This window comes from Petaurus breviceps, unplaced genomic scaffold, assembly GCF_028583685.1.
Source record: "Petaurus breviceps papuanus isolate PSGF00001 unplaced genomic scaffold, PetGlider_PUasm1.0 90897, whole genome shotgun sequence".
NCBI classification, from domain to species: Eukaryota; Metazoa; Chordata; class Mammalia; order Diprotodontia; family Petauridae; genus Petaurus; species Petaurus breviceps.
The window spans coordinates 6,539,189-6,557,392 of record NW_027187374.1 but is presented as its reverse complement, the minus strand read 5'-3'; the positions used below and the strand labels follow the sequence as shown (position 1 = coordinate 6,557,392).

The 18,204-nt window shown below is 38.5% G+C and overlaps 1 protein-coding gene across 9 annotated transcripts in view; it reads left to right on the top strand.

Annotated features, from left to right (window-relative positions):
- Positions 1 to 8,593: 8,593 nt before the first annotated feature.
- The window catches only part of SYNJ1 (synaptojanin 1), a 117,552-nt gene continuing 107,941 nt past the window's right edge, over positions 8,594 to 18,204 (top strand). For 7 of the 9 annotated variants that reach the window (XM_069074910.1, XM_069074914.1, XM_069074907.1 and 4 more), the window contains exons 1-2: positions 8,668 to 8,799; positions 9,801 to 9,943. In XM_069074910.1, coding sequence (XP_068931011.1) covers positions 9,820 to 9,943 — 124 coding nt within the window. In that variant the 5' untranslated portion in view covers positions 8,668 to 8,799; positions 9,801 to 9,819. Of the gene's footprint in view, positions 8,800 to 9,800; positions 9,944 to 18,204 lie in introns of all 9 variants that reach the window. The other 2 variants (XM_069074911.1, XM_069074915.1) reach the window with 2 other exon arrangements.

The following is an 18,204-nucleotide window of genomic DNA, read 5'->3' as shown; positions in this document are numbered from 1 at the left end:
AGTTAAGACAGAGAAAAATGAAATGATTTGCCCACTGTTACTAGCAGCTAGTAGGTGTGATTCAAACCCAGGGGCTTTTTTTTTTCCCTATTAGCTTTCTATGCCATGAACCACCTTAGATAGTTACCACCCTCGTTTAGGTGGTCTCACACATCTCACACAGAGACTACCGAAATAACTCAATTTAAATAGTCTCGCTGCCTCTAGTTTATCATCCTTCTTCCCCCGAGTCCATCTTCCATGTAGCTGCCAAATTGATACTTTTTAATTTTGATTTTTTTTCTGAACTTTAATGCCAAAAATTAATTTCCATGTAATTAATAAGATTCTCTACTTAACTGCACGTCTGTATTTTCTACCACTTGCTTTTTTAAAAAAATTATATAATTACAAATTTTCAAAACTGTCGTGCTTCCTTCTGAATTGTACGTTTTAAAAAAGTGTTTCAAAAGCCCCTTTTTTTGGCATCACAATGAGTTTCCCTGTTCCTGTTAATCCCCATTACTAACCCCACCCCTCCCTATTAACCTTGAGAAAGAAATAAAGAAAAAAAATACAACTTGTAACAAGTAGTTCAGGGGCGGCCAGGTAGCACAGTGAGTAAGAGCAACGGCTCCAGTGTTGAGAAGACCTGGAGATCGAATCCCGGGCTCAGACACTTAGCACCCACCCAGAAACACCTGGCCATGTAACCTTGAGCAAGTTACTTAACCCCGATTGCTTAGGGGCGGCCAGGTGGCTCAGCGAGTAAGAGCACCGGCTCCAGTGTCAGGATGACCTGGATCAAATCCGGGCTCAGATACTTAGCACCACACCCAGAAATAACAACTGGCTGTGTAACCTTGAGCAAATTACTTAACCCCAATTGCTTAAAAAAAAAAAAAAGTTCAGCAAAATGTCTGAACAGTGGCCAAAAGTGTCTCTGTACCTTATGTTTATCATTTCTCTATTAGGAGGTGAGTAATATGCTTCATCATAAGCCATCAGGAGACAAGGTTGCTGCATTGAAAGTTTTTCAAAGTTGATTTTTCCTTAAAATGTTGCTTTCCTTGTCTAAGTAATTCCGGTTCTCCTTTCACACTATCCAGAATTCTTTGAAATTATGTCTTCCCATTTGCTGTGGTGCAGTAATAATCTATTATATTCCTATATTAGAATTTGTTTGGCTATTCCCCAGTTGTCCAAGAGACAATCTAAGATATACCCCTTTGGATTTTAGTTCTTTGCTCATCCCCTGTTTGAATTCCCCAACTTCAGTATGATGGTTTGTTTTACTTGTAGCTTTTTTTCTCCTACAAATGATCTTAATGCCCTCCATTTCCTTTTTCCCCCTATTGAATTTGATGTATTTATGCACCAAAATATATTTTCCTGTATATTCAAACATAATTTTGTCCATTTTAGGTAAGACTAAGGTTCATCTGATGCTTTTTTCCCCCATCCTTCCCTGTTTGTATACATAGTTCTTTGCAAAACTTAAATGCTACATGAATGCTATTATTACAATTTTCTCGTTTACCCCAATTACAAGAGACAATACTTAACTCAGTACCACTTGAAGACATTGTGCTCTCTCCCCTTTTAGAATGGGAGCACCAAATGATCCAGCTCCTTCCAATTGCTCTAATATATTTGCCTTTCTAAGTTTCTCTGGACTCTTGGGGTTTGTATTTCAGAGTTCCTGCTCAGCTCTGATCTTTTCATCAAAAATATTTGATTAAATGCTTCGTTAAAGGACCATGGTCTATGGTCCATTCTTCCCTGCCCCTTCCTCCTCCCCATCATGGAATTCTACCCAGCCTTAGATAAGTTATTTTTATTTTTGAACCTGTATCTGTTGCCTTTTGGAATATAATATTCTGTGATCAGACTGCCAGATCTTATGTGTTCCAGACTGTAGTCAATACTTGGACTACTTCCCTCTGTATCCTTGACCCTTTTTTTTTTTTTACTTTGAGAGCTCTGAATTTTTTGGTGACATTCTTCAAACGAGTTTCAGGAGATGATAAGTAAATTCTTTCCTTTAAAAAAATTTTAAAATAATATTTTTCCCAATTACATGTGAAGACAATTTTTAAAATTCAGTTTTTAAACATTTTGAGTTCCAGATTTTCTCTCTCACCTTCCTGCTTCCTGAGACAGTAAGTGATTTGATATAGGTTATATATGTTCATTTATGTAAAATATTTCCATATTAGTCATGTTGTAAGAGAAATACACCAAAAGTGAGGAAAAAAAAGAAAAAAAATCGAAGTGAAAAATGGTATCCTTAAATCTGTATTCAAACTCAATCAGATCCTTCTCTGGAGATGGATAGTATTTTTCATCATGATTCCTTTGGGATTGTCTTGTATCATTGTATTGCTGAGAATAGTTAAGTCATTCACACGTGATCATCATAAAATATTGGTGTTACTGTGTACAATGTTCTCTTGGTTCTGCTCACTTCACTTTACATCGGTTTGTGTAAGTCCAAATTTTTTGGAAAGCATCCTGCTTGTCATTTTTTATAGCATAGTAGTATTCCATAGTACCATATTTCACTGCATAATCATCACAGAGTTTATGCCATGTTTTTTGCAAAAAAGTGGGGTGCAACCATTATGTGAAGCTTTTTTTTTTATTGTGCCAGTATTACTTAAAAATCATTTGTTACTAAACTGTCTTTGGTGCAAGATTAGAATGTATGGAATACTTGTGAATATATGTTAAAATTGAGAAGATGTAGGTCTTAACCATGTTACATGACTTACTCATGGCAGCTTTGCTTGCCCCTTCCCCTTGTTCCTATGGCTCTTCATCAGGTTGAAGTACGATATATTGGTTAGTACTATTGTGCTCCAAACCACACAAGTTGACTTGAAATACACTGGCAGTGCTCATGCACTGAGAGTTCTAGCCTAGAGGCTAGCAATGCGATACATATCTGTATGCCAAGGGTGAATATTTTGTTGCTCTGTTTACCTTCTAAGTGGCATGCCAAACAGAATTATACCATATGATGATGACTCGATGAAAGGTGAGAAACCACCAGGATGTGATAGTTATGCAGTGGTGACAATTATATGGTGAAATATGGCAGTATAACCACAACTTGTTTAGCCATTCCCCAATTGATGGGCATTCCCTCAATTTCCAATTCTTAACCACCATAAAAAGAACAACTATAAATATTTTTGTGCAAATAGGTCCCCCCTACCTTTTTTTTTAATCTCTGAGATACAGACCTACTAGTGGTATTATAGGGTAACAGTTTTATTGCCCTTTGGGCATAGTTCAAGTAGATACTGTCAGCTTTTTGCCCTGTAGTAAACATCTGGGCAATTTTCACTGATGACTTATTGAAGTTCAATTCTCAGACTATTTTTTAGTCATGGTTTTCAGGGAGTCCACAATTCCTAAATTACGTCTCCTTGATCTGTTTTCCAGCATGTTTTTTTTTTTTTAATATCAGATATCCATTTTCTTCTATTTTAAAAATTTTGAATTTATTCAAATATTTCTTGTCTCATAAAGTTGTTGATTTTTCAGTTTGACTTATTCTTTTTTTTTTCTATTATTCATATGCTTTACTAACTTCTGATTTACATCATTTGTTTCCGCCAGATTTTGAGTGACAAATTTTGTCCCCGTTTTTCCCCTACCCACTGCCCCAAATAGTCCCACAGAATATCCTCTCCTCCAATCTGCTCTCTCCCATATTTTCTCCCATACACCTTTTCCAGTAGGGCATGGTGGATCTCTATGCCCCGATGCCTGTATGTCTTATTTCCCAATTACATGTAAATAGTATTAATAATAGTATATATATATTTAAACATTTGATTTTAAAACTTTGAATTCCAGATTAATTCCCTTCCTCTCTTGTTACCCACCCTTACTGGGAAGATAAGCAGTTCAGTATAGGTTGTACATGTGTAGCTAATGCAAAACAATAACATAGTAGATATATTGTAAAAGACTGACTATATTTTCCTCCCTCCTATCCCACCTCCCACTTGTTCTATTCTCTACTTTGATCCCATCCCTTTTCAAAAGTGGGTGTTTCCAACTTCCCTACCCCCAAGCCTGCCCTCCCTTCCATCAGCCCCCTTTCTCATCCCCTTCCCCATACTCTCCTGTAGGGTGAGATACCCTATTTAGTGTGTATTTCATTCCCTCCCCAAGCCAAATTCAATGAGAATGAGGTTGACCCATTCCCTTTTGGCTTCCTATTCTTCCCCTCCATTTTAACCATTTTCCCTTGCCTCTTCTACATGAGATAGTTTACCCCATTCTGTCTCTCCCCATCTCCTCTCGTTATATTCCTCTCTCACCTCTTAATTTCACCTTTTAAGTATTATCCTTTCCTGTTAAATTGGTCCTGTGTCCTCTGTCTGTGTATACCTGTTTGACCATCCTTAGGCTCTCTCCAGATTCAGAGCCTTGCAAGTTACTCAGCTCCTTGACCTGTCTTTGATTGGGCTGGAAAGTATGTTGTGTTGGCAGCATCACTTTGCTATTATCCTCAGGCTTCTGCACGACCTCTTGTACAGTACTAAGGTGGGAGAAGACATGGTTTTTTTTACTGGATTTCTTGATCACTAGAGGCAACTGATGGCATAATTTATTGAGTACTGGCCCTGGAGTCAGGACCGAGTTCCAGTATGGCCTCAGATACATACTAGCTGTGTGACCCTGGGATAGTCACTGGTGCTTCAGTTTCCTCAACTGTAAAATGAGGATAGTGATAGTATCTACCTTTCAGGGTTGTGAGGACCAAATGAGATATTTGTAAAAAGTGCTTATTACAGTGCTTGGCACATAGTAAACTCTATATAAATGCTAATTCCCTTCACTTCTCCATTATTTGATCTGGTATGAACTTCAGGGTTTTGTTGGAGTAGGTATGTAGAAACTGGGCAGTTTGTCTCCCACCAAGACAACTTTCTTAGCTGGAAGTCTGGATTAATATCATTAAAGCACAGCTGACCATGTCATTTTCCTTTTCAAGAGGCTTCTGTGGCTCTCTGTTGTCCAAGTAAAGCCCTTGGCAATCCCACTGCAACTATCTTTCCAGATAGATTTCATGTTATTCCTCACTCTGTATTCTAGCCAAACTGTCATACTTGGTGCTCTGGAACATGACATTCTACCTCTTGCTTCCTTGCCTTTGTACATGTCCTGCTTCATAGAATGCATTTCTCACCTCAGCCCCTTGGAACTCCTGACTTTTATCAAGGCCCACCAAGGACTGCCTCTTTGAAGCGACCTTTTCTTCTCTTCCAGTTGCTTAGTAATCTCTCCCTCAAATTAACTTAATCTGTATATGTTTTGTATCTATATTTGAGTTATTTCACCTTCCTCCAATGGTCAGGGACAGTTTTCCTTTTTGTCTTATTATCCCCATCTCTAGCATATTGCCTTGGACTTCGTAGGCTTAATAAATGTTTATCAAATCAATGGATGTCACACCAAGCTGATTCACTTAGCCCATTTGAATTTGTATTATAGCTATGTCCTTCATTTTCTCCCTTACTCAGTTGTAAACTTCAAGTTAGGGATTATTTCTTGTGGATTGTTTCTTTTGGCCTAGCACAATACATACTAGGTACTAAATACTAGTAGGTTCTTATTATGATAAAAAATGATCATAGTATCCATTGATTAAGAACTACTAATTCAGTCAACATGCAGAGATGTTATCTGTAGATTTTACACTCAGAGCATAGCATATGCTCATCTGCATGAAAAGTCAGAGAGCCTGTGACCTTGGGCAAGTCACTTAACCCCAATTGCCTACCTTTCCCCCTCCAAAAAGCAAAAAAAAAAAAAAAAGAGAGAGAGAGCCTTGAGCATCAGTTTCAGCAACCTTAAGTAGCAAAGAAAAGTGGAACTTTACTGAGAGCACAAGGGGAAGATAAGAGTATACATGTCTGAGTACAAATAACAAACAGAAGGGGGAAGAAAAAGGCATCTACAGCTGACTTGAGCTTCCAGGAACAAAATCTGGAAGACCAAAATGGACTAGAATAGTGTAACCTTAGTATAGTGATGGCAAGGCATCTGAGGCAGAATTTCCCATCACAGTCTTTCTCTTATCACAGTGGCAGCAAGAGACCTGAGCTATAAATTTTTACCAACGTATGTTTTACCAACATAAAATGTTTGCTAGACTGGATTGACTCTAAGCTACAACAAAAAAGTATCATTTTGGGTGGAATAAAGAATCAACATTTTTCTCTTTTACTCAGAAACCAGTGATTTTTCTTTCCATTTTCTAGGGAATGATATTTTTTAGGGGGAGAGTATATTTTTTTATTTTTCTTTAACATAAATGTGTTTACATTTTGAGTTCCAAATTCAACCACTACTCTTCCCACTGAGAAGGCAAGCAATATATTGATTATACATGTGAAGACATGCAAAACATTTCCATTTTAGCTATGTTGTAAAAATTAAAAGGGCAAGAAAAATATGGTGAAAAAAGTATACTTCAATCTGCACTCAGAGCTCATCAGTTATGTCTCGATGTGAATCACATATTTCATCACGAGTCCTTTGGAATTGTCTTGGATCATTGTATTGATTAGAGTAGCTAAGTCTTTCATAATTGATGAGTCTTACAGTACAATATTGTATACAATTTAGGGTTCTGCTCACCTCATTTTTCATCAATTCATCTATGTTTTTAAGGAATGATATTAAAATTTCTTTGACAACATTGTAGGTAAGCACACTGTTGGTCTCTATTCTGGACAACATAAAATATTGGGATTCAGTGGATGTTTTATAGTCTGAATCATCCTTTCTTCACTTGGGATCTAAAGACTCCTTCGTGTCAGTGTAGATATGTAGGTATCAGGGTATGTGTGAACCTAGATAGGAGAAAATACATTGAGCATGTCTAAACTGGTTCCAACTTTGACTCTGAATTTTTCCACCTCTGTCTTTTCCAGAATCATTTGATGAAATACCCATACCAGCTATGCTCACTTATAACTTAGTTCTGCTTCTGACTTATGATTCTCTGACCTTTTTATGCTCTTGCTTCCTCTTGAGCACCTTATACCTGAGGAGAGAGACCGTCTGCTTGTATTTGAATTCCTAGTGTTTAATATGCTGCCTGTCACATAGTAAGCATTTAATAAATGCTTTATCCATAATTGTATTTCAGTATAGTTGGTTTCCTTAATAATCCTGTGTATTTTTATATTATGCTTCACTAGACTGCCAAAGAGGTCCATGACACAAAATAGGTTAAGAACTCATGGTCTAAAACAGTTTTCAACATTTTTGGTATCAGGACCCCTTTACTCTCTTAAAAATTTCTGAGCACACCAAAGATTTTTTCATTTATGTGGCTTATATTCATCAATATTTACCATATTATAAATTTAAACTGACAAGATTTCAAACGTTCATTTAAACAATAAACCCATTATATATGAACATTTTAATAAGAAAGAATCCAGTTGCCCCTCTCCGATTTAAGTAGGTGACTTTATTTTGCATATTTTTTCAAATCTCTTTAATATTTGACTTAATGGAAGACAGCTCTATTTACATATCTGCTTCAGCATTCATTCTATTGCAACATGTTTTGGTTGAAGCTTATCAAGAAAATCCATCCTCATCACAGGGACATATAATTGAGAAAAGGAGTATTTTAACAGGCAAATAACTTCTTGGTATTGTTATGAAAATGGTATTGAATTTGCAGACCTATAAAAGGGTCTTTGGTGTCTCACCCTTCCTCCCTCCCCCCAAATGGGGCCAGACCTCCAGATCTTGCTTTGAGAATTGCTGATCTAAATTATGAAACCTTTTAAAAAGATTTTTGACTAAAACTTTTTTTTAAAAGATAGTTTGTCCCAAAGAAGTGCAAGTTTTGAAGTGACTGACCTTTACTAGTTGGTTGGCCTAGGTTTTATATTCTAATATAAGTAGAAAGGGGAATGAAGAGTGGCATGGACTGCCTCTTTAAAAGAGAGGTTCTGGGAGGAACCAATCAAGGGGAGAAGCCGCTCCTAAAGTGTGGTTTAGGACAAGCGGGTGCTTCTGGAGTTGAGAGGTTTTGGGGGGTATCGATCGCAAAGTCGGGGAGTGGAGTCAGGAGTGCAGCCTGGGGAGGAATTCAAGACGGACAGCGGTTTTGTTATCTGTCAAATTATGGGGTTGGACAAGGTTCCTTTAAAATAGTATGATGTGCATAATAACGTGTCAAATCGCCTTCTCAATGAGGGACAGAGAATTTGGAACTCAGAATTTGAAAAAAATGTTAAAATTATTTTTATATGTAATTGGAAAAAAATAAAATATATTAGAAGGTGGAAAAAAATAAATTCATATGATGCCCTTTGCATAGGGAACATTTAATGCTTAAGATCTCCACACCTGGGAAGGGAAAGGACAGCTCCTCCTAATTCCAATATCCCTGCAGAGCGAAAAGGGTGGAGAAGGTGGAGGACCCGGGGTCGAGGAGACCCAGATTGGGGGGAGGAGCCGAAGGGAGAAATTAACGCCTCCGGGAGGCGGGGCTTCCCTTCGCCGCTCTCTTTCACTAACCCCCTCCGTGGGGTGGGCCCTTCCGACTCTGCGGGCTGCGCAATGCGGAAGAGATGGCTCCTCCGGAGCGGAAGTGACGTTTCCAGCAGCGGCGGCGGCGGCGCCAGGGCCAGGGACCCGGGCAGCCGGGGAGTTGGGTCTGCGGAGCCGGCGGAAGGAGCGAGGGAAAGCCCAAGGCAGGCGGGCTGGCCGGGGCGCAGCCGGAACCTCGAGCCGCCTGAGGAGAAGCCTGACAGCCCCGAGGTGGCTCAGGTAGAGGCCCGGGCGGGTCCGGGCGGGGCGGCGGCGGCTTCTCCGCGGGCAGCTGGGAGGAAGGGAGCCGGCTGCGAGAAGGGAGGGAGGTTGTGACAGCCTCTGTCAGGGGCGGCCGGGCGGGCAGCAAGCGGGCGCCCCTCCGGGGTCCTCGCCCCTCGCTCAAAGTGGAGGGGCTCGTCTGCCCCTCGGGGGGGGGAAGCGTCCCCGAGTGACAGTCCCCCGGGCGGGGGTCCGGGCGGCTTGTCTTCCTCCTTGTTGTACCCGATTTGTGTGAGTGCGAGCGGGGGCCGGGGGCGGGGGCGGGCAGCCCCTCTCCCCCCGTCGGACCCTTGCAGCTGCTTCCCTGGAATCTCAGGGGTCCAGGGTCCTTGAAAGGCGGCCAGTGACCTCTGCTCTCCCGACTGAGCCTCGGCTCTCCCAGAGGATTGTTGGATAATCTTATCCGTCCCTCCTTCCTCCCCTCTGGAGATTCGGTATTTTCCATTTTAACCCTCCGCGTCAACTCGTTCTTTCTCTTCCTCCCGCTGGGGCCAATTGAAGGTTCCTCTAAATATCTCTCTCTCTATATATGTATATATATATACATCTATATATGTATGTATACACACATACATATTTATGATCTGTTAAGGAAGAAGCTGATAAATCATTTCCTAATAAATGAGCTCCATAATTTTCCCTTTCTGCAAGGATCCCTAATTATGTTTCAAAACATCACTGGGGCTTCTAAGTGATCAAATTAAACCCTGCCTTGTCATGGGAACTGAGAACCTTCCCCCCCCCCCCCCCCCCCCTTTTTTTTTGGTAAAAATGAAGTGGTGGTTTTTTTTTTTTTCGTCTTAGTGTCTCTCTTCTTTCTCCCGTACCCTTCCTTCCCTGTCATGCCAAACAGACAGAAAAACAGACCCACGCAAAACCTGGCAGGAATTTCTTGGTGCTTTGCGGTCAGTACTTCAGAGGGGAGCATCAGCTTCATTTGCTGCTCTTGGCTTTCCCAGGGCTGCATCTGAAGAAAGAATGGCGTTCAGCAAAGGATTTCGAATCTATCAGAAACTGGATCCTATACCATTCAGCCTCATAGTGGAAACTAGGCATAAGGAAGAATGTCTCATGTTTGAGTCTGGTGCTGTAGCAGTGCTCTGTAAGTCTCTGCGTCTACCTTGTTATAAACGTTTATGACTGCTAGTTTGGTTTGGAATGATGTAAATTAAACCATTTTGTTTATAGACTATTAACAAACGTCCTAAGTTGTCTTCGATTAAATAGTAAGCTATTTAATCTTTTTTTTCATCCTAACACTTTTCAAATGAGTTTTTCATTTTATTTTCTTCCATGCTGAAGTACTTTTTGAAGTTAGATTTTTGTTGTGTCTTCTAAGTAAAATTAATAATTTGTGCTGTATCAAACTCTCTGAGTTGAGGTTGCTGCTATAATGAATTACATTAATTTTTTTTCTTCTATTGATGTTGAAATCTACTGGAAAGGTCTTTATACAGTTTTGAAAAATCAGTCAATCCACAAACAGTATCCTACTAGAATGTTTTCTTTACATTTCAGGTTGTATAAACACTTCTGAAATTTAATGAATTATATGTGATTGCTGATGTTTGTGTTTTTAAAATAGCAAATATTAACAAGTTAATAGGAAGAAATTTTAAGACTTATATAGAACTATAATAAAACTTAATAGACTACCAGTATAGTACCAATTACTGTAGTTATTGGGAGAGGAAGGAAAAAGTTAAATATTTAATTTGAATATTTATCAGCTCTTCTAATTTTATAGTGTAGCCAGCAAATTTGAGATTTTGTCAGCCAGTAAGGTCTAGAGGTTCTTCCTGGTAACAGTTACTGCTCATTTAGTGAGCTTTTAGTATTCTCAAATCGGTTTAGCACTTTACCTTTCTCATTTAACTTTTTTAAAAAAGCCATATTTAAATATTGGCTATTGTTTTTCAGGTATTATTGAAACATTGAACCAATTGATGACATATCTTAAGAATTATTTAGACTTCATTGATAATTGTTGATATTATTGATAGTTAATGGGCTAACTTGGTATTATAACAAAACTATTGGTTTATACTGTTTGGGGAGAGAGGCTGGAACACATTTGAAATATAGTTTTATTTTAATGTGCTAGAGGAGGAGCTCTACTTTTAGATTCAAGTGCTTTTAATAATAATCATTCCTAATTAACATTTTCACTGGTATACATTTATACCACTTTTGATGAAGTAGAATTGAGGACAGAGGAGCATAAAAATTTTATTATGTATTTAAAAGCTTAAAATGTTTTTTTCAAACATCTCCTAAAATTGTCCTTGCCAATGTTTTAAATTATGACTTGTCCTCATAATCTTATCTGAATTCCAAATGTTCCTGTAACTTACAACTACATTTAGTCACAAACCCATCAAAGAATCAGTGTTACTCTTTTCAGCCATCATGAAATCAGATTAAAAAGTGCCTCCTGTCCCTGGCACATAGTATGGGCTTAGTAAATGCTTCTGGACTTGATGGGACTGGAAGGAACCTCAGAGGTTACCTAGTCTTACAGATGAGGAAAGGTAATGCCAGAGAGGTTCAATGACTTGACCCAGAGTAGCACAAGTAGTGAGTAATAGAGTTGGGATTTGAACCCAGATCCTCTAACTGCAAATCCAGCAGTCGTTCCCTTGCACCTTCTGTTTCTTTATCCTACAGTCAACTGGGAACCACTAAAGTTTAGGTCAGTGAAATGGATGTTTTGGGAAGAGTCTTGTAACAAATCAGTATTTGTCAGTATATAGTATAGAAATGAAGGTAAGGAAATAGACTTAAGGCAAGGAAACCACTAGGACTACTTTCCTAGCATATACTTTACACTCACCAATCAAGAAATAGTTGCTATTCTTGGTAAGGAAGAGGAAAACCATTCAAAATATATTTCAAGGAAATCTTATTTTATTAGTGTGGTGACACTTTCAACTGATTGCTAGAGTAACTGCCCTGTGATTTAGTAAATGGTCTTCAAGAAATACTGAAAAATTCAGTTCATTTTAAGGCCACCTGGCAATGAGGCTTTTGAAACTTAGATTTTACTTTCAGACATATTACCAGGTGAATACTTGAAACTTTCCAGAGCTTCACCGGTTTCCTTTAAGAACAGATCACCTTCGCCTTATAATGTAATAGCAGAAAAGTATATTTAATTACAATATGTGTTTTGGCATTTATTCTGAGACTAAATGCCAAATGAACTTTTAAAGGAAACTTTTAATGGGGTATTTTTGTAACCATTATCTCAAGCTTTTCATTACTACTTGAATTATCTTCACTAGGAGAATCAATGAGCTACTTTAAAAATTGTTTTAATCTTTATAGAAAGAATAAATCCACTTAATTTTTCCTTGAAAGAAATGTACAAGTGATTTAAATCTAAAAGGAAATGAACAGGAATAGTAACTAACCCAAATGTTTCTGCAAAAATTTAAGTTTAATGATGCTGAGCAGACCAGGACAACATTGTACTCAAGAACAGTCACATTGTACAATGATTTCACTTTGATAGACTTAGCTCTTCTCAGCAATGCAAGGGCCTAAAACACTCCAAAAGATTCATGATAGAAAATGCCATCCACATCCACAGAAGAACTATGGAGTCTGACTGTAGATGGAAGCATACTATTGCTCTCTTTTTTGTTTTGTTTTTTTCTTTCTCATGGTTCCCCCCATTTGTTCTAATCCTTCTGTAAAACACAACTGTGTTTTGTGAATATAGATTATCTAATTATCTAATCTAATGTGAAAATAGATTAAATAAGAATGTACATGTAGAGCCTATATTGGACTTCATGCTGTCTTAATTAATGGGGAGGGAAAGGAAGTGGAGAAAATTTAACACTTATGGAAATGAATGTTGAAAACTAAAAATAAATTAATTTATAAAAAAAATTTAAGTTCAAATATTGAGAAATTTTCAAACAATAGACTTTACGGTCGCATTTTCAGGTGATTTTTTTTCCTTTGAGCACTGATAAAGGAATCCCTTTACATCGCCATATATTAATGTGCAAATATATTAAAAATCATGATTATTTCTAGGTTTTCTGTCTTGGGGTTAAAAAAATCTAACAGAGGGGCATCAAGGTGGCGCAGTGAATAGAGCACCAGCCCTGGAGTCAGGAGGCCCTGAGTTCAAATCCAGCTTCAGACACTTGAGTACTTACTAGACATGTGACTTTGGGCAAGTCGCCCGACCCCAACTGCCCTCCAAAAAAAGCAAAACAAAACAAAAATGTAACACAAATTCTTCAAGATTAAAAAAAAACATCGGCAAATACATATTCAATTCACAGGACAAGTTGCATTAGAACAAAGAGGAAGATATGGATAAAATCTCTGATCCTTCCTAGGAGACTTCATTTTCAAAATGAGCAGGTTGTACTAAAGTTCCTTCCAACAATAATAGTTGTCTTCTTCATTGTCATATGGCATTTACTATCTCAACACTCTTAAAAATGATGGATAAGAGGAAAAAAAAGGAGAGTATTCCAGGCATGGAAGAGAGCAGTGGAAAATGTGTGAATCTGAACAACAAAGAGGCTAGTATCACTGGATCATGTATGTGGAGGGACATAAAATGTAAGAAGACTAGAAAGGTAGAAAGAAACTAGGTTGTGAAAAGCTTTAAAAACCAAAGTGAGGATTTTATATTTGATCCTGAAGGTGATAGGTACTGGAGTTTATTGAATAGCATATTGGGCATCTAGGTGGTTCAGTGCATACCTGTGCTGGACCTGAAGTCTGGAAGACTGATCTTCTTTAGTTCAGATCTGGCCTCAGACACTAGCTATGTGACACTGGGTCCTTAACCCTGTTTGCCTCAGTTCTTCATCTGTAAAATGAGCTGGAGAAGGATATGGCAAATCATCACACTATCTTTGCCAAGAAAACCCCAAATGGACTCATAAAGAATCGAACATTACTGAAATTAGTGCACAACAACCACAGACATTGAATAGGAAGTCATATGATCAAACCTTGGATCTAAGGTTTGATATGGTCATACTAAATCTGGTAGCTGAATAGAAGATGAATGGGGATAAAAGATAGGGCTAGGTAGAGAGTTCAATCAGAAGGCTTTTTAAAATTTTAAAGTTCTTGGGAAAAAAATATTTCAACCAATATGGGCTTAGGGACTGTGTCAAAAATAACTAGTGTGAAGAGTTTATTTTTAATTAATTGTTTATTGATATATTAAACTCTCCCCTTTTTCCCTCCTTGTTAACAGGTTCTCAAATATGAAATTGTTGTGTTATTGGTCAGCTCTCTTTTAGAAATGAATCTATATTTTAAAAAAAGATTAACTCACACTAGGTTTCAATTTCTAAAATAGATTTGAAAGACAAAGTTCATAGGGGTGGCCAGATAGCACAACGAGTAAGAGCACCGGCTCCAGTGTCGGGATGACCTGGGGATCAAATCTGGGCTCAGATACTTCGCACCACACCCAGAAATAACTGGCCGTGTAACCTTGAGCAGGTTACTTAACCCCAATTGCTTTAAAAAAAAAAAAGAAAGACAAAGTTCATTTACCAAATAATTACCTTACTATAAAATTAATTTTCCTAACAAAATTAAAGGAGAGAGAAAAATAAAACCCAATTAAAATAATAAACCAATAACTTTTTCACTGTACCTTTCTGATCTTATCTTGTAAAACATTATTTATAGCTCTTGTCAGTTTAATTTTTTTTTTACTTAAGAGTTACATGTGGGGGGGGTGGAGTCAAGATGACGGAGTAGAAGCAGGACCTCCTCGGGGCTCCGGCTTCCACCTTCCCCAATTCATGTAAAAGAGGACTCTGAACAAACTTTGGAGCTTCAGAACCCACAAAATGACACCGAGAAGCTAACTTCCCTCTGAGGACAACCTGGCAGGCTGGCAGGAATGGGCCTGCGCAGTGCTCTCCCAGAGCCAAGTCTGCATGACCCGGAGGTTTTAGCCCCAGGGCGGGCCTAACCAGCCACCAGCCAGAGGAACTCCAGATCACCAGCAGCTGTGGTGATCCAGAATTATCAACACATAGATGTGAAGGACAAAGTGAGAGGTCAGTGCAGTGCGGACGTTGGGACCCAGTAGTTGGGAGTGCATTGGCTTATGCCCCCAGGGTGAGAAGCCGCTGAGGAGCCATGCCCTGCAGCTGCAGCCACATAGCAGCTTCAGCCCCTGGCTTGCAGAGTATAGGGGGACCAATCAACCAGTCTGAGGGGTAATCGCTCTTGCTTTAACCTGCTTGGATCAGGATTGCAATCTAGGGTGGAGGTCCTGGGGTATGTGTCCAGCTTGCCAGAGGGTGCGGAGGCTTCAGCAAGGGCACCCAACTAATACCTCCAGCAGCTGAGAAAACCCCAGCATTTGGTACAAAGCTCCCCTGTCTGGTAGCAGAGTCCTACTGTGGCAAAAAGCCCAAAAGTCAAGTAATTGAGGAACAACATGACCAGGCAAAGGAAACAAAGCAAACAGAAGATTCCAATATTAGACTCCTATTTTGGGGACAATAAGGATCAAAGCATGGAACAGGAGGAAGACAGTGAAGTCAGAACTCCTGCACCAAAAGCTTCAAAGGAAAATACGAGCAGGTTACAGGCCATAGAAGACCTTAAGAAGTAGATAAGAGAAGTGGAGGAAAAATTGGGAAGAGAAATGAGAATGATGCAAGAAAATTACTAAGTGAGAGTCAATAGCCTGACTGAGGAAAATACTACCTTAAAAAATAGACTAACTCAAATGGAAAAAGAGGCTCAAAAAGGCAATGAGGAGAAGAATGTCTTAGAAAGCTGAATTTGCCAGATGGCAAAAGCTCACTGAGGAGAATCATTGCTTCAGAATTAGATTGGAGCAAATGGAAGCTAATGACTTTATGAGAAATCAAGATGCTGTTGAACAGATCCAAACAAATGAAAGAATAGAAGGCAATGTTAAATATCTCATGGGAAAAACCACCAATCTGGAAAATAGATCCAGCAGAGATAATTTAGAAATTATTGGACTACCTGAAAGCCATGATCAAAGTAAGAACCTAGAAATCATCCTCCAGGAAGTTCTCAAGGAAAACTGCCCTGATGTTTTAGAATCAGAGGGCAAAATAGAGGTTGAAAGAATTCACCGATCACCTCCTGGAAAAGATCCCCAAAAGAAAACTCCTAGGAATATTATAGCCAGGTTCTGAAATTCCCAGAATAAGGATAGAATATTAGAAGCAGCCAGGAAGAAACAATTTGAATATTGTGAAAACAATCAGGATAACCCAGGATCTGGCAGCTTCTACACTGAGGGATCAAAGGGCTTGGAATGTGATATTCCAGAGGTCAAAGGAGCTGGGATTAAAACCAAGAATCACCTACCCAGCAAAACTGAGTATCATATTTCAGGGGAAAATATGATCATTCAGTGGAATAGAGGACTTTCAAGCATTCTTGCTGAAAAAACCATAGTTGAATAGAAAATTTTGACATTCAGATACAAGAAGCAAGAGGAGCATGAGAAGGTAAACAGGGAAAAGAAACCATCAGGAATTTATCAACTTATCAAAGTTGAACTATTAACATTCCTACACGGAAAAACAATAATTGTAACTGATGAAACTTTTCTCAGTATGAAAATAGCTGAAGGGAATAGAAATATCTATATCTATATCTATATATGAGGGTATATGGGCATATGAATACATATGTGAATGTGTGTATATATGTTTACAGGTATACCTAGATAGAGGGCACAGGACCAATTTAATAGGAAGGGATGATACTTAAAAGGTGAAATTAAGAGGTGATAGAGGAATATAATGAGAGGAGATGGGGAGAGACAGAATGGGGTAAACTATCTCATATAGAAGAGGCAAGGGAAAATGGCTACAATGGAGGGGAAGAATAGGAAGGCAAAAGGGAATGGGTAAACCTTATTCTTATTGAATTTGGCTTGGGAATGGAATGGGATACACACTAAATGCGGTATCTAACCCTACAGGAGAATGGGGGGGAAGGGGATGAGAGGGGGGATGATGGAAGGGAGGGCAGCCTGGGGGGGGAGGGAAGTTGGAAGCACCTTCTTTTGAAAAGGTACAGGATCAAATTAGAGAATCGAACAAGTGGGAGGTGGGATAGGAGGGAGGGAAATATAGTCAGTCTTTTACAATATATCTACTATGTTAATGTTTTGCATTAGCTACAAATGTACAACCTATACTGAACTGCTTATCTTCCCAGTAAGGGTGGGTGACAAGGGAGGAAGGGAATGAATCTGGAATTCAAAGTTTTAAAATCAAATATTTAAATATATATGTATATATATATATACTATTATTAGTACTATTTTACATGTAATTGGGAAATAAGATATACAGGCACTGGGGCATAGAGATCCACCGTGCCCTACTGGAAAAGTCAAAAGGGGTATGGAAGAAAATATGGGAGAGAGCAGATTGGAGGAGGGGATATCCTGTGGGACTGCTATTGGGGTGGTGGGTAGGGGAAAAACGGGGAGAAAATTTGTAACTCAAAATCTGGTGGAAGTGAATGATGTAAATCAGAAGTTAGTAAAGCATTTGAAAAATGGAAAAAAAATAAAGTTACATGTATTTGAATACCAGTAGAATTTCTGAGAGTTATATTTTTAAATTAGGGTATTTGGTTTAAGTTGAAATGTTACTTATAGCTTTCAAGATAAACTTTTAGTTATTAAAATGTTAGTTTACATAAAGTTTTTATTTATAGCTAAGTTAAGCATTTAACATAATAGACAGATGACTTTTGGGACAGAACATTTGTTTTTTATGTGAGCATTTATTTGAATGTTAACACAAGCACTGAGCTTGCTACACTCTAAAGCAAGCTTACAATAGAATTATCTACAATACAGTAGACTAGTTACTCCTGAGATAGAACTCTGCTAAGTTCTGCTTTACTCCAATCTTATAATATGACACTTTTTCATTAGTTGACTTTTCTTTGACTCTAATCTTTTCTTGAAGTATAATCTTTGTTCTTAGTTAATAAGATGGTGGATTAGCCAGAACCTGAGGAAACTATAATTCACAAGTAGATGGTATAGAAACATAAGAAGTCTTTCACCCTTTTTAGTGATGACATCATTCTCAGGAACAGAGATGTAGAGGTCACTTATAAATACTCTACAACACATCAGCAACAATTCAGTATTTTGTTTCCATTATCTAATAATGTGCTGCACAGTGATTTGACCTTTCTGTTAGAATTCTTCCCCTCACATTCCTTCCATCTTCTTACATTTGCAGAAATCTGTCTCTTCCCTGAAGAAACTGCATTATGAAGTATACATTTTCTTTTGTCCCTTGACATTCTAGAGGACAGTAAAAAGAATAGGCATATTCCTTGCTC